The sequence below is a fragment of the Salvelinus sp. IW2-2015 genome, linkage group LG18, assembly GCF_002910315.2.
Source record: "Salvelinus sp. IW2-2015 linkage group LG18, ASM291031v2, whole genome shotgun sequence".
Classification (NCBI taxonomy): domain Eukaryota; kingdom Metazoa; phylum Chordata; class Actinopteri; order Salmoniformes; family Salmonidae; genus Salvelinus; species Salvelinus sp. IW2-2015.
Window position 1 is genome coordinate 19,750,135 of NC_036858.1, and position 21,307 is coordinate 19,771,441.

Below are 21,307 nucleotides of genomic sequence, written 5' to 3' on the forward strand. Positions count from 1 at the left end.
GGAGAAACTGAACAAAAAAAACAACAGTCAAGAGTATCCAAGTTTAACAAAAAATCTCTTTTTAATACATTATTTCTATGAATAAAATCTTAAATATTTGAATATTGTTTTGGTGGAGTAAAACCCCAATCCAATTTAATCTCTTTCCATATACAGAGGTTGTTTTATGTGCATTTTTAAAATTGTTTATTTTTTTTCTCGTTGACTTTCCTGTTCTGTCCCCTCTGTTCTATTGGTTGGCTCACAAGAGCTCCTCATTCATTGGTTGTGATAGTCATCTTTTTCAATCTTCTCCTCCTTGTCCTCCCTTTCTCCACCTCTCTAATTCCTCTTCTTCTAGATTTCTATTTTTTCTAGAGTGAAAGAAGAAAAGCAGGAAATCAGAGGGAAAGAGATAACTGCAATGTTAGTTTCAAATGAAAGCTGATGAAATTAGCAGCAGAGCTATGTAATATGTAATGAAACTATAATTACCATGTTATTTCAACCATAGTAGTATTATCACAATAGCTATAATACTACAATAGCTAAATACTAGACTTTCTTGTAATTTATAAATCTATAAAGATTTCAATGCAATATTATTAGTATAGGATCTGAACGTTCACTATGTAAATATTACAATATGGTTATTTACTGCAGAGGTACAGTATATTGAGCAAAAATATATCACACTGTTATCGAATAATAGATCATGTTACAAATGTTTATGGCAACAACAGTTACTGCGTCAAACATCTACCCCCTCAGACTCAGACNGATACATCACTGATACGAATTATACGTATAACAGTGGAAAACAACATTCATAAACCAGACCAGCAGAATACAGAGCAGTACAGATACAATACAGAAGTAGCATGTCCACACACACTTTTGAGCATATAGGCTAGAGATCCCCGGAAAGACTGAAAACGACAARAACGCAACTTGGGCAGGTTGTAAAACACAGATTCACTTTGCACATGTACACACACTCTCCTGACATAAACACAATGACATACACACAAAGAGAGAACCGCTAGCGATGCAGTTGGTGGGATACCTTGCTGTGGTTACAGGCTAATGGTGGGTGATAGGCAGGATTAGTCTGTAGAAAGATGATTCAACGTGTTATTGAGGAACGAAAGGATGGAGTTATATGATTAAATAAAAGAGAATGAGAGAGAGAGAGGTGAGAGCGAGTATGAAGATAGGAAGAAGGAATACGGGGAGTTAGAGAAAGAGAGAGCGGAGTATAGAGATACAGAAGAAATGAAGGCAGTAAGAGCCGGTGATAAAATGATTGAAACAATTGAGAGAGACATTTAGAAGAGGTTAAACAAGCATTAACATTATGATACACATTGTCTTAACCAGATGGAAGGATTATTCATTTCATACCAAATAAAAGATAACCAGGGTGAATGTAAGAAGGAATTAATTTAAGATTTTTATCGAAGCTGTTATTCAAATGGAGAACAAGGAATGTTATACAGTAGAACTGCTGGGGTATAACTGTTATTCAAAGTACTTTAGAAGCAGAATTGCTTGCAAATACAAGGATAGAATATCATCATTTGGTTACAATGGTAAAGGTGTGTTTGTGTGTGTGTGTGTTAAGAGGCACACTTACTCTCCAGGTAGTTACGGGCGACAAACTTCAACACCTCGTCAATCAGGATAACAGGGAAAGAGAGTTTCAGGACAATCAACCATTGCTCCACGTTCAAGTGAGTCAACTTGAAGACCATCTGGGCGGGAGAAGGGAAGAGAAGAACACAGGGTTATTAGGGAAGAACAACTGACAAACTACTGACAGAAAATACTCAGTAGTGTCTTCTGAGCAATATAAATGTCAAATTTATTAAGCATATAAGCATATGATGKGACCATTTCCMCAGTGACAGAGGACTGTGATTAGACCRTTTCCACAGTGACAGAGGACTGTGATGAGACCATTTCCACGGTGACAGAGGACTGTGATGAGACCTTTTCCACAGTGACAGTACTTACGGGCAGGGGGTCGACGTAGATGATCATGAAGTGAAGGGACATGGAGAGAGCCATGGCTCCAACCAGCCACAAGTTGCTCCATGGGGGCATGCGCACCAGAGACTGGTTCTCAGACAAGCTTTAAGGGAGGGGGGTTAAAGGAGACAATTTAACATCACATGATTAGTGTGTGTGTGTGTGTACGCGAGTGCATGCCTCTGCGTGTGCTTGTGTGTCTGTGCTCTTGCATCTGTGTGTGTTGTGTGTGTGTGTTGTGTGTGTGTGTGGTGTGTGTGTGTGTGTGTGTGTGTGTGTTGTGTGTGTGTGTGTGTGTGTGTGTGTGTGTGTGTGTGTGTGTGTGTGTTGTGTGTGTGTTGTGTGTGTGTGTGTGTATGTGTCTGTGTGTCTGTGCTCTTGCATCTGTATGTGTATGAGTGTGTGTCTGTGCATGTGCCTGTGCGTGTGCATTCTGCGTCTGACCTGTTGAGGGCATTGGACATCTCAATGGTGACCAGCACGGACAGAGCCATCGTCATAGGGGGAGAGGCCTCGAACACCTTGCATGCAATGCCGGTGAAGTCTTCGTTCTCGCCGTGGCACTGCATGAAGTGGGACAGCTGGTGGAAGGTGACTCCGGGGCCGGTGGGATCGTACATGAACCACCAGACGGCAGCTGCAACAGTGGCGGCACCGACATATCCTGGTGCGGACCAAAGAGACTTACCGTCAGACACAGACTCAGGTGGTGAACACCTTGGTGGTGTTCAACCAACCCTTACAGGGCCCTACTAATGCAAAGCAGACAGGGGATATGTCCTAAATGGYACCCTATTCCCTTCATAGTGCACTACTTTTGACCAGGGCCCATATTCCYTATATAGTGCAAACCTTATWGGCCMAGGACAAAAATAGTGCGSTTTGAAGGGAATAGGTTGCCATTTGGAACATAAACAGATAGTTCCCCTGTCCTATTCTTCCACACTTACCTCCAATGACCATATATCTGAAGAACAGCCAGCCAGAGATCAGGGGCTCCTTGGCGGAACGGGGGCGGCGGCCCATGATGTCCAGGTCGGGGGGGTTGAAGCCCAGGGCGGTGGCAGGCAGACCATCAGTCACCAGGTTGACCCACAGCAGCTGGACGGGGATAAGAGCCTCGGGCARACCCAGGGCAGCAGTCAGGAAGATACTGAATGAGTGAAGGGAAGAAAAGGTGGATTGATTGATTTAGATTTTACAAGTGGTTACAAGTTTAAAAAAGTACAAATCCCAGAGAATAATAGATGAAAGCAGACTACAGTTGGAGGGATGGGGAGGACAAGGAGGAGAGAAGTTAGGTCCCTAAGCTAATGCCTAAGCTTTAGCTTGATGGGCTAACACAATCTGAGAGCCCGGGTTCAAAAGTTGGTCCCATACGAACACTCACCAGACGACCTAAKACCTAGGTTTTTAGCTCGATGGGCTAACACAGTATCAGAGAGCCCAGGGTTCGAACCCAGTCCGTCCCGTATGGACGGAACACTCACCAGACGACCTCACCAACGTTGGAGGAGATGAGGTAGCGGATGAACTGCTTCATGTTGTTGTAGATGGCGCGGCCCTCCTCGACGGCGGACACGATGGAAGAGAAGTTGTCGTCAGCCAGGACCATCTCAGAGGCAGACTTGGCAACGGCAGTGCCAGAGCCCATGGCGATGCCGATCTCGGCCTTCTTTAGGGCAGGGGCATCGTTCACACCATCACCGGTCTGGTTTCAAGGGAGGGAGAGAGAGAGGGTCAGTCGAAGTGGTGCATTTACAAGTCAGTCATTCAAAGATCGCTGGAGGAACACTCACTTCCAGTGCACTAACAGTTACGTTACAGGGATTTGGGGTAAACTTTTGGATTCACTTGAACTACTATCAAATGTTTGAAGACTTGTGTATTTTATAGTATATAGCATGTGTATCTACACATATGTCTTGGCCTCACCATGGCAGTAATCTCGTCTTGGCCCTGCAGAAACCCAACGATCTTGGACTTATGGGATGGCTCCACACGGGCGTAGCAACTAGCCTTTCTGACAGCATCGCTTTGCATCTCAAATGAGGGCAGGTCGTCGAACTCACGGCCAGTGAAGGCCTTTCCAGTCACATCCTCATCCTCTGTGAAGATGCCAATACGACGGCAGATGGCCACGGCGGTTCCCTTGTTGTCACCTGAGGGAGTCGAAGGGTGACATTAGCCAATCAGATGAAGGATAAAGAGAAAGATGTACTGTGCAGTAATAATGAGCAGGGGCGGAATTGAAGGGGAACTGCGTTTTCAACGTGAAACTCATTTTGACATTTTAGTTGAATTACTGGTGAGTTTACAGTTGTTGTTTTTTACAGTAATTTTACAGGAAAAAAATGTTTTCTCTCCAATTCAACCCCAGGTAATATGTGACAACAAAAAACATGTTAATATAACGTGGAATAMAGACGTCTATGTACACAGAGATATAAACACAATAGACACGTGATAGCACAGACACAACAAAAACCATTGTGGATGCAACAACACTTTCAACACAGAAGCAAAAAAACAGACAAGTATAATATGTACTTAAGAACGGACACGACACAAACTAGATCAAAATCACAGGAGATTATAATATTTACTTAGAAACAGACGACACAAACTAGATCAAACTCATAGATAAAGGAAACATATACACAATCCCTTTGTAAAGGAAGATGGTCTGTATTGGGAATGGGTGCTAGAGAGGAGGTAGTGGTACACTAACCAGTGATCATGATGACGCGGATTCCAGCAGCTTTGCATAACAGAATGGCGGGCGTAACCTCCTTCCTCGGGGGATCCAGCATACCAACGCAGCCAACGAAGGTCAGGTCAGTCTGGGGACGAGAGGAGTGAGGGAGAAAGGTGAGGATGAGTCAAAACCAACTTGGATATACCTGGCTAGACATCCATCCAAAAAAAGGTGTCCATCCATGTATCTGTCCATGTATCCATCCCATCCTCTCATCTATCCATCCTGCTGTCCACCCATCTATCTACAGAGGGAAATATTTCTTCCTCACCTCGTAATCAATGAACTTGGTGGCATCCTCAAGCTTCATCTCCTCGACTTTCAGGGGGGTGTCACGGGTGGCAAGGGCCAGGCAACGCAGGGTATCGCGGCCGCAACCCCATTCCTTGATCACAGCCAAAATCTTGTCCTTGACGGCGCTAGTCAGGGGAATGCGGGTGGTGCCAACGCGAACATAGGCACATCTGTCAATCACACCCTCGGGGGCACCCTATTGAGTGAGGAGGAAACGGAGAGAGGTTGGGTTTTCACAAAGGGACCAAATCAAACTCCTTCCATTACCGCTTTGWAAATACAGCTGTCAGTAGAACTGTTGAGAGACTATAATTTAGTGGCGAATAAACTACTTGCAACGGAACAATAAGGCATAAGCCCATGTTTGACACAACAGCATTAGAGGAAGAGGACTAGAAGAAGAGAGCTAGAAAGTGGAGAGAGAGAGAGGAGCTGACCTTCACAAACATCTTAGCTCCACCATCGCCTTTGGCGGGGGTGCAGTACACAGACATGGACTTCCTGTCACGGGAGAACTCCAGGGTGAATTCCTTCTTCATCAGCTGCTTGATCACAGCACAACAGGCATTGGCTCTATCAGGCTTGGAGAGGCCTGTAACTTTGGAGTTGAACACGTTCATCTTTTCAACCAGGCAGCACATGGCAGTCTCGGTGGCCTCGCCCACTTTCTCATAGATCTTCTTGGCCTGGAGGGAAGGGAGATAAGTAGAGATGAAGTGTCCGAGGAAAGAAGTTAAGAAGAGGCAGAGGGTAGAATCTACAGCAACGGAACACCTTCGTAATCATAAAACATGTTATTATGATGTTATGTTAGACATGACTGCAGGGAGTACATTTCAGTTGCCAAGCGGAAAAGGTTGYGGTTTGAATACCCGAGCTGACAAGGTGAAAAATCTGTCAATGTGCCCTTGAGAAAGGCACTTAACCCTAATTTGCTCCCGGGGTGCCGTACTTCTATGGCTGACCCTGTAAAACAACAAATKTCACTGCACCTATCCGCTGTATGTGACAACTAAACAACAAAATKCAAAGCTTTGTCACAATGACTTTGTCAGAGCATAAATATGTGTTAGCCATGTCGTTTTATCTGTGTTTAGGGGACTACAGAAGAAAATGATGGGAAACTTGATGGGAAAACTTGATGGGAAAACTGAACTATTGATGGATGGAATGAATGAATGGTGCGCTGTCCCTGCCTACTASTGTGATAAATAAATAACAAACAAATCAATTCATTACATCGTTGTAGTCCAGAGAGGAGTCATTGCACAGGGCGCTGATGGTTGCCAGCTCAACAAGGCCATCATAGGATCCGCAGGGGGTCTTAGCACCTCCCTGGGAGCTAAGAGAGGGAAGAGATAGAGAGGTGGAAGAAAAAGGGAGAATAGAGAAGGAAGATATAGGCAGAATAGAGAAAGAGGGAATAAAGAGAATATGCGTTCACATAATTGTCATGTGAGGCTCAGTAGCTTGAATGGTACCTATGTCGTAAAGTTAACGCTGGTTGCCACAGAAACGGGACTACTTACACCTCTCCCTCKGGGGTGTACTTGGAGCCGGAGATGTCGAACATGTCCAGGTTGACATGGTCGCCATCGACATTCTTGATGATGAACATCTGGAGAGGAAGAAACAAAGGGAAGTTGTGAAATTACTGTTCAGTTTGTGTATGTGCGTGAGTCTGTCAAGTGTCTGAATGTGCCCAAATTGGTCACATAGTGAACAATATGCTGCCCAATGTCCCAGTGAAATGTGTGTCTGTGTACAAATGTGTCTGTATGTTTCTACTAAGACAACCTTGGCAAGCCACATTAAATCGGTTCGGGGTCCGGATTTGGCCCGTGGGCTGCCAGTTGCAGACCCGTTATAGGGTACTATTGTTCTGTGCAGCACCCACCTTGGTCACACACATCTGGTTGGTGGTCAGGGTTCCGGTCTTGTCAGAGCAGATGACGGAGGTGCAACCCAGGGTCTCCACAGAGGGCAGAGAGCGGACAATGGCGTTCTTCTTGGCCATACGGCGGGTACCGAGAGCCAGGCAGGTAGTGATGACAGCGGGCAAACCTGGTAGAGAGATGATAGTCGAAACCGTGAGTAAATCAAATAGTAGTGATATAGTGAGAATAACATAGTGTGCATTTAGTCACAATGGAATATCACAAATAAAGAGCATTGTGTGAACCGCACATACCTGACCAAAACTACACACAAAGACACAAAGACACACATACACGGGCACGCACATACACGGGCACGCACATACACCGCACAACCCATCTCTCCTCCAAACACACACAGTCATGCCCCCTTCCCCTCCCCATGACATCTCTCTTTTCCCTATTCATCCTTCCCTCCCTCCATCCCTCTCTCCCTCACCCTCGGGTATGGCGGCCACAGCCAGGGCAATGGCGATCTTGAAGTAGTAGACGGCACCACGGATCCAGGAACCTCCATGGACGGGATCGTTGAAGTGGCCAATGTTGATCGCCCACACGGCAACACAGATCAGGGAGATGACCTTGGACAGCTGTTCGCCGAACTCATCCAGCTTGGCCTGCAGGGGGGTCTTCTCTTGCTCGGTGGCGACCATCTGGTCGCGGATCTTGCCAATCTCGGTGGMGACGCCGGTAGCCACAACCACGCCAATGGCCCTGCCGGCAGCGACGTTGGTGCCCTGTGGTTGGTAGAGGTGGAAGTGGTGGAGGATAGACCGTGAGAAAATAACGTAGAATTTAGTGTACAATGTTTTTTWMWTTTTTTATATGGTTATACACTATTTCACACTGTACACCCTGTTGCAAACTGTTATACACTACTGTAGGCCTTCTGTTCATCTAGGAACTAAGAKGATTAAGAAAAGTTGACTWGTCATGAATAGAGAACGCTAGAGGGTGTGTTACGAAAGAGAGGGAAAGACTGAGGGCCAGAGTGAGGGATAGAGGTGTAGAAAAAGGATGGAGGCAGGTAGGGAAGAAAAGAAGGATKWAGTGAKGGAGGGGAGAATAGAATAGAGAGATAGAGGTATGGAGGGAAGGGGAGATGGAGGGATACTTACAGAGAAAAGCATGTTCTTCTTGTCCTGGTTGACGGCTCTGGGGTCGGGGACAGGGTCAGTATGCTTGATCACACTGACGGACTCACCTGAGGGGGACCCACAGACAATGGTCAACGAGAGGACACATAACAAGAAAACAGTATGCAAGACAATGCCTTACAGGTGTAAAAAGCACCCTTTCTCACATTTCTTATAGGACTACAATGTAAATAGGTCTTTAGACTTTATTGTGTTCTTTATCCGTAATGATTTTTAATAATGTAACTGTGTATCGTTGTTTTAGTTCCTGCATAGTTAAAACAACATGTTATGTATTATATAGTAGGGAGTCGTGGTGTGTAAGGATCCTCACCAGTAAGAATGGACTGGTCAATGCGGAGGGTGGTGGAACGGATGGCAACGATCCTGACGTCAGCGGGGACTCTCCCATAACCCACACCAGTGGGTTATGGGAGAGCGGGGAGAGAGAGAGAGAGGGCAAGAAGGGGAGAAGAGGTGTGGCAGGTGGTAGGGGGGTATTTATACCCAAGATTTTGTTTTCCTTCCCWCAGCATGTTTTCACAGCCGTTTGCCCYCTCCCTCCTTCCCTCCCTCTCGCTGCCTTATATGGRTAAGAGGCCTCCCCATCTCCCCTCCATCTTGCACTCGTATGTCCTGCTCTTGAGAATCCTCTCAAATATACACTCTGTGGGTACCTAACTTTCTTTCTCAACAGTTTACACAATAAAGCCACTTAACGCCCAAAGTGCTAAAAAAGGAAGGAAAACATTTGATYGGGTAAGCGATAATAAAATACATGTATTTGTTAGGGGGACACAGACACAGTCAGATGAATTGTCCCATCATGCTTTAGCTTGCGCTAATTTGCAGCMTGAGTCTGTAGTCTAGGTGTCCCTAGGTCTTTAAAACGGTGTACAAGAAATTACAGAATAAAAATATAGGTCGTTAAGAGAAAGATGGGTCTCTCACCGGACACCTCCACAATATCACCAGGAACCATCACGTTGGCCTTGATCTTCTGCACGCTCTTCCTGTCAGTACGGAAGACTTTGCCCATCTCAGGCTCGTATTCCTTCAGAGCTTCGATGGCGTCCTCAGCATTGCGCTCCTGTGGCAGACAACCAGACACGCGTGCAACTACAGTCAATACAAACACCCACTTTCAACTCTAACACAACTACAGTCAACACAAACACCAAGTTAACAGGACTGCAGTCAACACTGACGTAACCACAGCCAATACAAACACCTAGTCATAACATACAGGCATAACTATACACCTAGTCATAACATACAGGCATAACTATACACCTAGTCATAACATACAGGCATAACTATACACCTAGTCATAACATATAGCCCTAACTCATAAACACAACTCCAGACAATACAACTGTTAGAAATGTTAAGGAAATAGACCATGTTACAGTCACAACTAACAGAGCCACAGTCAATACTGCAGGTGGCTGTCTGTTTGTTTGTTATTACTCAAAACATGTCTGACCCGGCTGTCATTCTCACTGGTGTCCAAAAGTAATTCTGTTTCAATTGAGCAAACTGCTCTTTCTCAGTAACCCTAACCCACGTGCACGATGTCACCAACCCACATGCTATAGGTCATCACAGCTGCGGGTATGTATCATTGCTCAACGTGTACGTGTGTATGTCAACACGACTGACCTGCCACACTCCAACAACAGCGTTAGCGATAAGGATGAGGAGGATGACGAAGGGCTCGACAAAGGCAGTGACGGTCTCCTCGCCTTCCTCAAACCAAGCCAGCACCTGAGCACAAACAGGTGGACAACAGCGGAAAATGGTTAGCATTTGGTGTCAGCATTTGCATCATAGCATACAGTCACACTGTCTGCAGGAGAAACCGTGTTTGATCACAGTTAAATCAACGTTAAATCAATGCAATTATTATCTGATACAGTGGTTTTGTGTAAAACATCAAAATAAATTCCTAGTAACATTTGCGGCATGGCAATAAAGTTGTCTGATTCTGAATCTGCTGCAAAGCAAAGAATTTCTATGGGCTATTTGATAGTCTGTGGTTGTCTGTAGGTTTTTGTTGATTTATTTATGGTTTACACATGTTTATAATGATGTTATGGAGTTTAGGACATGACAATTCCCCAGAGGGAAGCCCTTGGCTTAAAAGCCGTAGGGAAGCTGTGAGGATGTTGCGGATGATTGTGAATAAGCAGTGTTCAGAGGGCACTGCAGGGTACTATCAGGCATTTAGAAAATGGTTTCATGTGTTTGTTCCATCACTGTTCTAATTTAGYCTGTTTACTGTCTGATACTCTTACACAGACTCAATGCTAGTGTCCATGGGCACAACAACAGGAGGCAAAACTGTTACAGGTTTAGAAATAGACCTACTTAACTTGCATTTTGTTAATTAATTTATAAATGCAGTGTGCGAAAATGTTTGAATTGTGTAAATCGTATGTTTTATGCATTTGAAATGTAGCATTTGTGCATTTGCAATTTTGGAATAGTAAATCCATGTCAAAATATTTAAAAAATAGTCGCACACTCTATATATGCCCCCAACACTTTAACGGGTAAACACTGAATCAGCTGGCTGTGTTAAAAAAAAAATCTTAAATTGTGTTGATGTTGTTCAGCTGTTGTCTAAAGTTAAGCAACCGCTCCAGTTTACAGTTTAGTGCTCCAGTTTGCTGTATTTCACAATAATGACACAATCACTGTACACTTGATCTCCATGTCCCATAACTCCATGCTCCTACAGTATCCACTTCAACCTTCTCTACCTCTTTCTGTGGAAGCCCATCGTTCCTTCCATCGGACCTGACCTTTTCCCGAAGGATACAGTTTCTCTTCCCTGGCTTGAGTCTTTCTTAAAATAAATCATTACCCCCTCGACCCCCCCTTACTCCTTGCACCCCCCGTCTCTCACCCGCTCCTCAATATTCGCCTTCTAAGGCCATCCTGACAGCTGCCCAAAGGGGTGGAAAGCGTGTGGTAGGAATTAATAYACCTCCAACCACCCCTCTCAAGATCAAATAGGGGGTGCTTATATTTGTCCTGTTCAATGTACCCCCACCCCAAGTTCTCCTGTTCAAAAATATATTTTAAGAGGGAAGGGGACTTAGAGTGCCAAGAGAAGGTACAAGTTGTTTGATAAAGTGACAAGACGGCAATGCCAAAGCAGTGATATGCAGGATCATCCTTCAGGCCAGTGGCTTGGATTACAGGTGTAGGCCTACAACTTTAAGTGCCACTGTCACAGCTGTTTGATATCAATTAAGGGTCTTAACAAAAAATGTGTAGATTAGGTATGAGTGTGTATGATGGGTGGTCCCCCTCCTAAAAAAATATGAAATAAGTATTTTCTTCACACTCTGGGGTGGGAAGGAAATTAAACTTGATATTAACATCTTGAAATAATTTCACAGGTGTTCTTGGCTACTGTTACTATTATCGTGAGCAAAATAACCAGGATGAAATAATACAAGCATAGCCTTTGTTTACTCACAAAAGAGATGCAGGCAGCCAGCAGCAGGATTCTGACCAACAGATCCTCAAACTGCTCCACAATCAGCTCCCAGGTGGTCTTACCTGAGAGAGAGAGAGAGAGAGAGAGAGAGAGAGAGAGAGAGAGAGAGAGAGAGAGAGAGAGAGAGAGAGAGAGAGAGAGAGAGAGAGAGAGAGAGAGAGAGAGAGAGAGAGAGAGAGAGAGAGAGAGAGAGAGAGAGAGAGAGAGAGAGAGAGAGAGAAAGGGAGAGAGAGAGAGAGAGAGAGAGAGAGAGAGAGAGAGAGAGAGAAATAGAAAAAAAAGTATTATTAAATAATGTTCTGAGAATTTGTGTGTATTTGTTATTTTTGTCTAAGTGTCTGGAGGCAAGATACGTATTATGCCGAATGCTGTGTAAGAGAGATAATGTATGTAATGTTTTGCTTGATTTCCAACCCCAAATAAGTGATTATCATATAAAAAGGGGAAATTACCCATGTATTGATTGATTTGGAGTCATTCATCTATAAATGTGGATGCTCAGTTACCAGGATTATACAAGAGTATGAGGATTATGCAATAATGTGCAAGACATTTCACAATCAAACGATTGCTTGCATGTTACAATTTACTCCTGATAAAGGTTGATTTTATTTTGGATTGAAGCCAGTAGTCATTTTGATGTGAGTCACGTGTAAAAAGTAAACATAATATTGATAAATGTTGGTACATTTCCACAATGTGCTTCTTATTTGTGAATTCGGATGAGTGACAGTTGATGTGAAAAAAAACACTTACCCTCCTCAGCTGGCAGTGCTGGGGTTGGCCAATCACGATGCAGGGAAGGGAAGGTGGGCAGAACCCAAAAAACAATATTAGCACAAAATAAATTGCATGATATTGTATGATTTGTCAGACTTAGCTTAGTTCATCACCACTTGGACTGGGCAGATATATAATATAGTTAAACACTGATACATTATTTATTGGATCTGTTGTACACTAAGACATTTTAAAGCACAGTTTGGTGAATTTCTTCATATTTACTTTCAACCATTTTGGATGAACCAAAAACAAACATCTGACCTAGCTAAACTGTACTTTAAAGTGTCTTAGTGTACAACAGATCCAATAAATAATGTATCAGTGTTTTAACTATTGCTTTGTATCAACAAGCCTTAAAATCTGGAAGAACACACTAATTCAACATAACATTTGGATTGCCCATAAACTAGCCATAAACCAGAAATGCATTGAAATGTAGCCCATGGAATTGTGGACAATTATCTGATAATAGCAATTACCATGTTGCTGATTGTAGTCTTTACTGTAAGTGTATTGATACACTTGCTTATTCATCAAATACTTTTTTGCTACAAAAGCATGATCATTAACAAACTGTGGCCAGAAATGCAATTGTGACCAGCTTATGCAATGTTAAATTAACACAAAATGGTGTGGGCATTTCAGCGAGCTAATCGAAGCAGACTACCATCTAACTTTGCTTGGTCTATCTAGTTCACGCTGCATGTAATTGGTCAATGATCAGCAACTCAGTGATCATATTTCATATCATTCATCCCTGTTAGCCATCTCAGGACCCCCCCCCCCCCCCCCTGCACTAGGACAAAAATTATGCTTTTAGAGTGCAGTGTATAAAGTCAAAAATTGCCTGTCACCAAGGGAGTACCCCAAGGCTCGATCCTAGGCCCCACACTCTTCTCAATTTACATCAAAAACATAGCTCAGGCAGTAGGAAAATCTCTTCTATTTATATGCAGATGATACAGTCTTATACCCAGCTGGCCCCTCAGATTTTGTTTCAAATGCTCTACAACAAAGCTTTCCTAGTGTCCAACAAGCTTTCTCTACCCTTAGTTAAATCTATACTTGGTTTCCTCTATTGTAATCGCTCCTCTTTCAGCCCAGCTGCCAAACTAACCCTGCTTCAGATGACCATCCTACCCATGCTAGATTACGGAGRCATAATTTATAGATCCGCAGGTAAGGGTGCTGTCGAGCGGCTAGATGTTCTTTACCATTCGGCCATCAGATTTGCCACCAATGCTCCTTATAGGACACATCACTGCAATCTATACTACTCGGTAAACTGGTCATCTCTGTATACCCGTCGCAAGACCCACTGGTTGATGCTTATTTATAAAACCCTTCTAGGCCTCACTCCCCCCTATCTGAGATATCTACTGCAGCCCTCATCCTCCACATACAACACCCATTCTGSCAGTCACATTCTGTTAAATGTCCCCAAAGCACACATCCCTGGGTTGCTCCTCTTTTCAGTTCGCTGCAGCTAGTGACTGGAACGAGCTGCAACAAACACTCAAACTGGAGTTTTATCTCAATCTCTTCATTCAAAGACTCAATTATGGACACTCTTACTGACAGTTGTGGCTGCTTTGTGTGATGTATTGTTGTCTCTACCTTCTGGCCCTTTGTGCTGTTGACTGTGCCCAATAATGTTTGTACCATGTTTTGTGCTGCTATCATGTTGTGTTGCTACCATGTTGTGTTGTCATGTGTTGCTGCCTTGCTATGTTGTTGTCTTAGGTCTCTCGTTATGTAGTGTTGTGTTGTCTCTCTTGTTGTGATGTTTGTTTTGTCCTATATTTATATAGTATTTATATAATTTGTTTAATCCCAGGCCCYYGTCCCCGCAGGAGGCCTATTGGTAGGCCATCATTGTAAATAAGGAATTTGTTCTTAACTGACTTGCCTAGTTAAATGAAGGTTAAATAAAAAATWAAATAAAATGCTYKCCCTGCATATTACCCATGAAGACTCTTGAGCCATCACCCGTCTCTCTGCCTCCCACTCCGCTTCCTTTCCTCTTTAAATAGCTCTTCAAAGCCCCCAAAAGTCTCTGCTTCTCCATCTCTGCATGTCCATGTCTACCACCTGTGGCAACTAACCTAACCCTTTTCAAAAAAATAAATAATCCAACACAGAACCTCACTGCCCGCTGTACTGCACTTAGTCTATTCTACCATCAGTTTCCATTTCTTTTCTATGTTCCCCGTTCTTCATGCACCCCTCCATCCCTCCGTGGGTCTCACCATTGGGGCCATACTTGGCCAGGTTCTTCTTGACTTGGTCTGGGGTGAGACCAGTTTCCATGTTCACCCCGAAGAAGGCCAGGCATTCTGCCGGCGTCTTCGTGTGCGCGTTCTCCATCCTTGCTACTAGCCGTGTCTAGCCGTGCTCTTTTGATTTTCGTTGTGTTGCTCCTTCTTGTTTTGTGTGTGGTGCTAGGACTTGTATTGGTCCCTTGGCTTTTTTCGACCCCTCCACAAGCAGGAGTGCTGGACTGACAGAAAGGCGAATAAGCAAACACTGCTGCAGGGTTTTATATCAGCACGGCCACACTATTGGTGGGGACCCCACGGGTACACGCCTCTAAATTCCAGCATGAGAGATATGGAATGGTGAGGGTGGGGCTCGAGGTGGAGTAATAGGGAGGTAAGCTGGTAGACTTGGACAGGAATTGTGGACTTGGCCTGGGGGAGGAGGGGGGAAGGGGGTGTGTGGGGGGATACGGAGTTGAAGGGGGGGGGCGGTGTACCATGGAATAAGAACTGTTTTTGGAACATGCATGGTCAGTGGAATAAGGATAGGGGAGAAGGTGAGAGAGTGAGACAGAAGATCTGGGGGAGGAGGGGAAACATTGAGTGACGGCTCAACTGGTTTCTGCTGAGGAAGGGGGCCGAGACAGAGAAAGAGTGCGAGAGAGCGAGACGGATAGAGAGAGGTGGTGGAAGGTTAACTTAGTACAAGCATTAGCGGAGCGCAGTGACATCGAAGCCTAGGCAACCAGGGTGGGACATTGATGCACGGGGGTTCACATGGAACCGAACAGATAGTTCAAACCACAGTTATGCCACTTCTGTTGGGGGGCATTTATCATAATAATTATCTCACTGTACCTCCTTTCCTTTCATTAAACAAGTATCAAAAGACTTGTTGGACAGATGAAAGAGATCAAGCATACCATTTGAGGCCTGGGGGGACCTTGGGAAGCATGGAGTAACACAGCGTGTTAGAATGTGAGAGCAAATGAGAAGAACAAAGAGAAAGAACAAAAGAAGGGGAGTGAGAGTGAATAGAAGGGCAGAGAAAAGGAGTGAGGGAATAAAAGAAGAAAGGCATAAGAGTATGAGTTAAAGGAATGACTGGTGGGGCAGCAGGAGAGGAGAGCAGGTATATCTTACTATCGCGCAGTAGAGAGAACCCCGCCGTGGAGAGAACAATTTTATTCCTCTTTTTTTAAACAAGGAGGGGAAGGAGGGAAAGGCAGTTGGGGAGATATGACGCAGATTAAGTAGATGTGTGACAGTTGATCCCCGAAATCGACACCCATGCAGCAACTGTACAATGTCTTCTTGTGGCAGAACCAGAGCATTGATTCGGTTAATGCCTGCTGACTGACGAGCAACAAATGATAAGACCCTGGTAAAATGTATTTYAAAGAGAAAAGATAGTGRCATAGAATATTAAATCTACCAAAARTGGACTTTGAAARTCARAGACATAAATCTCTAGGAATTAGGTCAGTGGTTAACTGGTGCATTACTTGGACTTTATGGAAGTATCATATGTCATTGGTCAAAGGGTCATTGATCATTTAGATTTATGCACTTTCAATCAGTTCTGTAATGTATCTCACTTCAAGTTTGAAATATTCTCAGAGTATGGTTGTTTTTCTTACTTCACTTGTAAGAGAAAACTGTGGCCAGTTTCATAGACAAAAAAATAAAGCCTAGTTGTATTTATTAACCCAGTTTGATGACCCCATGCGAGTCCAGATCTTTCTCTAAATGTAATACTCAATAAAAAACGGTTGTCTTCACCACTGGTTTAATTTACTACTTGTGTAACAGCTCATTTTAAATGGCCACCTCTTGACCTAAAGGCTGTTACGGGGTTTCTTCTAGAGGGAAACAGAAGTTGTCATTCATCCGTGATGAATGACCTGACAAACGGTCCTCACGGGCACCGCCTATGGCCATGGTTCATTGGTCAGGACAGTTCAGGAGGAAAAGATTCCATTTGCTCCCGTTTGCCTTACTCGTGGGTCTGTRGTTAAGTCTCGGTCGAATGGTGAATGTAGTACAACGGAGGGACATAGGAAAGGCATTTACACATTTCTTTGAACCACCATTCGGTTTTAACAAAGAACCTTGAAGACGGAAAAGCAATGAATGTGGTGCAATAAAGTGACATAGGAAATGTATTTACACATTTCTTGAACTCTCATTTGGTTTAAACGCACAATTTATGGATTTGTGAGTGACCGTTTGCTTTAAACAATGCGCCTACCATGACTCGAATGTTCATTTTACATTTACATATGAGACATTTAGCAGACGCTCTTATCCAGAGCAACTTATAGGAGCAATTAGGGTTGAGCGCCTTGCTCAAGGGCACATCGACAAATACTGAGAAGCATTGTTCGATACTGAGAAGCAATGGGCTCTCCAGGCCTTGAGTTYAGATGCCCAGGCAGCTGCGGCTGACCTTATGACCTAGGTCTCCTCTCCCTGCAGATGGGCAAAGCAGCCCCATAAAATGAATTGTACAGTAGGTGAGTAGTGAAGGGCCACATACATATCCTGAATCCCAAATTAACCCTCAGGCCCTGCCCTCTAGGCAATTGTATTGATTTAAAAGGATTCAATAGATGTCTGCAGTATGGCAACTACACCTGGCCTATCAGAGGGCAAGATGGAGCTACCACCATATTGCTTACACCTATCTAATTAAATCACATCTACACAAGTGCCAAGGGGTTGATTTGGGAATAAGTGATAGATGAGCAAATTAAAACTTGATGCACTCTATGTATGCATGCATACAGTAATTGACACACGGTCACAAACAAACTATTATAAGGCTTGATGCATATGTTTTCTTTTAAACACCATATGTGTGTTCTGAATAAAAATAGCCCTGACTTCAACTATTTCATAGGCAGTACATTAGTGTACAGTACAAGTGGCAAGATACATACTCTTGATAACTTCAATGTGTACAGTACACATGCCAAACGTCCCGACCATACATGTATATCAACCAAAAACAAATTATTGCTGTACAAGCACTTATTTTATTCTCAGCCTTGAATTAATTTTCCTTCGGTGTCCCCTGACATTTTTATGACACATTTTATGCTCCTTTTCCTCTGCCAATGTCTCTCACCACCCCTCTCCTCTCCTTCATCCCCCCCCTCCTCCCCTCTTCAGCCAGGCTGGGTCCTCTCAGCTGTTGTATGGCCTGCCTGACCTCTGAGATTTGGGGGCTGTGAAAAGGGTCGGCCTGTCAGTGTCTCCCTCAGGGTAGCGCAGTGACATTTAACTCAATATCCTTGCTCGCTCGCTCTCTCTCTCTCTCTCTCTCTCTTTCTCTCTCTCTCTCTCCCCCTCCCTCCCTCACTCTTGCTGATCTCTGTCTATGGGTGCAGTGTCAGTCAGTACCCTCTGTGCGATGTCTGTGAAGACTTGGGGCGGTGTAACCCAGGCACCCCGGGACACCCACAACACCCCTTCCTGCCACTCCAACAGCGGCGCTAACGTGCCACACCGTCATGCCAGCCTGAAGGATCGCCATGTGCTGCCTTAGCCCCCCACCCTCGGATCCTATATGCGTCCCGGTTCTGTGCGAGTGATAACTATCGCAGTGTTGCAGCTGTGTGGGTAGCTAACTTACGAAACATGAACGCAGCCTGTTCCTGCTGACTTGCACAGTTAAACTTCCAGTAACTCAAAATGTCAGAGCTAAGGAGACGCAAGTAACTCAGCTAACATATGGAATTGTTTGAAGATGGTCATACCATGGATCATTTAGCTATTTGATTTGGAATTTTAGGACCCCTTTAGGTATTAAAAAAAGTTGAATTATATAGAATTTGGCATTTACTACTATAGCCCTTAGAAACACATTGAATAACACATTCATAAATGGCAAAAAAGACAGTCCAAAAATGTATCATAAGGAATAAGGTTTTGAAGTGTCTGTCCTATATCTAGGAAATATATGAAAGCACAGAAAAATGTAGCTTTTTTTTGGGACACACAACCCCTTATTTTTGTTGGCACAAARCTASCTCCATACTTCCATTAGTTTGTATGGGTTACCTTCAGAAGAGTCCCGTGACACTTGTGGGGGTCTTTGAGCAAAACTGAGAACACCATAGAGTGATCATAATAGTTTGGACGCTACAGACATTTTCAGGATGTCTCACGGTCTGACAAACACCCCTGTAGCTCAGCCACCTTCCACCGCAGATGCGGAAGGCCGACATAGGCGGATGCGGTAGAATGAGACGCAGCCAAAACTGATATCGCTAGCTTAAACTGACGGGTGCGTCAATAGACTCTTAAGGAYTTTTAAACTAACACTGCCACCAACCACTAATGTCSGCATTGAAATTGGCATGAAATATTTTCATGCTAATTGGGGAACATTAACGTACGTTGATAATTGGTAATAAAATGCTAATATTACAGTGGCTAACAAACCAACTGCTTTCAAGGTAAGGAAACAAATACAATTTGTAATTTGGCTGAACTATTCCTTAAACTTTGAGATAACAAGTACATTTGGTCTTTCTTCATAAACTCAAATATTTACTGGGTGTTTACCAAAGGTAGCTGTCTGCTTCATGGATCCTGTTCGTGAGATACCACCCTTGGCCAAGTCACTGATAAGTTCATACAGTAACATAACTCAATATGTATTGAAAACAAATAGGGACAAAAATCTTGTTTACAACATTGGACAATTCAAAAATACTTCAGAGCCTATCCACAGAGAAAGGAATGTGTATAGCTTTAACTCTGGTCAAGTTCTGTAGTTAGCGTAACGTTAATTAGCTATCGTACAGAGCAAATGCCTTCTGTGCAGGCCTTAAGACCTTTTTGTTCTGCAAATTCAGTGTGAGCAATGAAAGAACATCGATAAAAACATGAATGTTGCTGTGTTGAGGTATTGACAGTGCTGCGTTAATTAGTAGTACACTGTCTAGGCTATAGGTAAAGTAGCTATAGCGTTGGTATTAGCGGGGTACTTGTTACAGCATTAGATACAGTAAGAATAGAAGTGGCAGCTGAGTCTCTATGTAGTCAGAATGACTCACTGGGTATAAATAGCCCAGGTGACACCATGCAACTGGGCATAGCACCCAGTTGCATATTATTTCAGAATGCAGTTCCATAAGGTTTAGTTCCATAAGTCATACTTTTATGCATTAGTGGGGACCTTTAGATGTCGGGGCCATTTTAGGACTTTTCCCTGCATCATGCTGGGGCCTTTACTTGTCGTAAAGGGCATTCAGCAGTACATGGTTGTTCACACCATTCCTTTCACTTAGGGATATCCCACGCACAAGACTCATGGGAGCCGACAGGAAAACGAGCCCTGTTGGATGGGAGCAAAAGAGGCCTCCTTGTTTCTGACATAGTGTCATTAGTTTTGCWAGCTTGTCTGATTTGAATAGGCATTTGCTTTTGACTTGTCCATTCATAGTGCAATAAGTGTGGTAGCAATTGAGGTAACTACATGACCAAAAGTATGTGGACAGCTGCTTGTCGAACATATCATTCCAAAATCATGGGAATTAATATGGAGTTGGTCCCCCTTTTGCTGCTATAATAGCCTCCACTCTTCTAGGAAGGCTTTCCACTAGAGGTTGGAATGTTGCTGCTGGGAACTTGCTTCCCTTCAGCCACAAGAGCATTAGTGAGGTCAGGCGCTGATATTGGGCGATTAGGCCTGGCTCGCAGTCTGCTTCCAATTCATCCCAWAGATGTTCGATGGGGTTGAGGTCAGGGCTCTGTGCAGGCCAGTCAAGTTATTCCACACCGGTCTCGACAAACCATTTCTGTATGGMCCTCGCTTTGTGCACGGGGGTATTGTCATGCTGAAACAGGAAAGGGCAWTTTCCAAACTGTTGCCACAAAGTTGGAAGCAYAGAATCATCTAGAATGTCATTGTATGCTGTAGCATTAAGATTTCCCTTCACTGGAACTAAGGGGCCTTGCCCAAACCATGAAAAACAGCCCCAGACAATTATTCCTCCTCCTCCMAACTTTACAGATGGCACTATGCATTCGGGCAGGTAGYGTYCTCCTGGCATCTGCCAAACACAGATTCRTCCGTCGACTGCCAGRTGGTGAAGCGCGATTCATCACTCCAGAGAACACGTTTCCACTGCTTCAATGGGGGAGAGCTTTACACCACTCCAGCCGAGGCATGGTGATCTTAGGCTTGTGTACGGCTACTCGGCCATGGAAACCCATTTCATAAAGCCCCCGACAAACAGTTATTGTGCTGACGTTGTTTCCAGAGGCAGTTTTAAACTCGRTAGTGAGTGTTGCAACCGAGGAAAAATTATTTTTGCACGCTTCAGCGGTCTCTTTCAGTGAGCTTGAGTGGCCTATCACTTTGCGGCTCAGCCGTTGTTGCTCCTAGACGTTTCTCCTTCACAATAACAGCACTTATAGGTGACCGGGGCAGCTCTAGCAGGATAGTACATATGGGATCATGTAGTCGCCCAAAAAGTTAAAGTTAAATATATTTTATATTTGAGATCCTATAAAGTAGCCACCCTTTGACTTGATGACAGCTTTACACACTCTTGACATTCTCTCAACCAGTTTCATGAGGTAGTCACCTGGAATGGACTTCAATT

General features: G+C 44.0%; 1 protein-coding gene across 2 annotated transcripts; it reads right to left on the reverse strand.

Moving 5' to 3' along the window:
* Positions 1-38: 38 nt before the first annotated feature.
* atp2a1l (ATPase sarcoplasmic/endoplasmic reticulum Ca2+ transporting 1, like) lies at positions 39-14,946 on the reverse strand. 2 transcript variants are annotated; one of them, XM_024008296.2, is made up of 22 exons: positions 14,679-14,946; positions 12,403-12,420; positions 11,626-11,708; positions 9,798-9,902; positions 9,092-9,225; positions 8,851-8,865; positions 8,470-8,540; positions 8,118-8,203; positions 7,439-7,736; positions 6,960-7,126; positions 6,592-6,680; positions 6,302-6,404; positions 5,500-5,748; positions 5,040-5,258; positions 4,742-4,853; positions 3,946-4,172; positions 3,501-3,721; positions 2,961-3,163; positions 2,455-2,674; positions 1,996-2,113; positions 1,616-1,733; positions 39-353 (listed from the first exon to the last, which is right to left on the reverse strand). In XM_024008296.2, the coding sequence occupies exons 1-22, from the start codon at positions 14,794-14,796 to the stop codon at positions 337-339; spliced, it is 2,991 nt and encodes a 996-aa protein (XP_023864064.1). In that variant the 5' UTR covers positions 14,797-14,946; the 3' UTR covers positions 39-336. The 2 variants fall into 2 exon arrangements, with proteins under 2 accessions (XP_023864064.1, XP_070304478.1); XM_070448377.1 differs by lacking the exons at positions 39-353; positions 8,851-8,865; positions 9,092-9,225; ... (2 more) ...; positions 12,403-12,420; positions 14,679-14,946 and adding an exon at positions 1,046-1,090 and having other exon boundaries at positions 8,470-8,545.
* Positions 14,947-21,307: the final 6,361 nt, after the last annotated feature.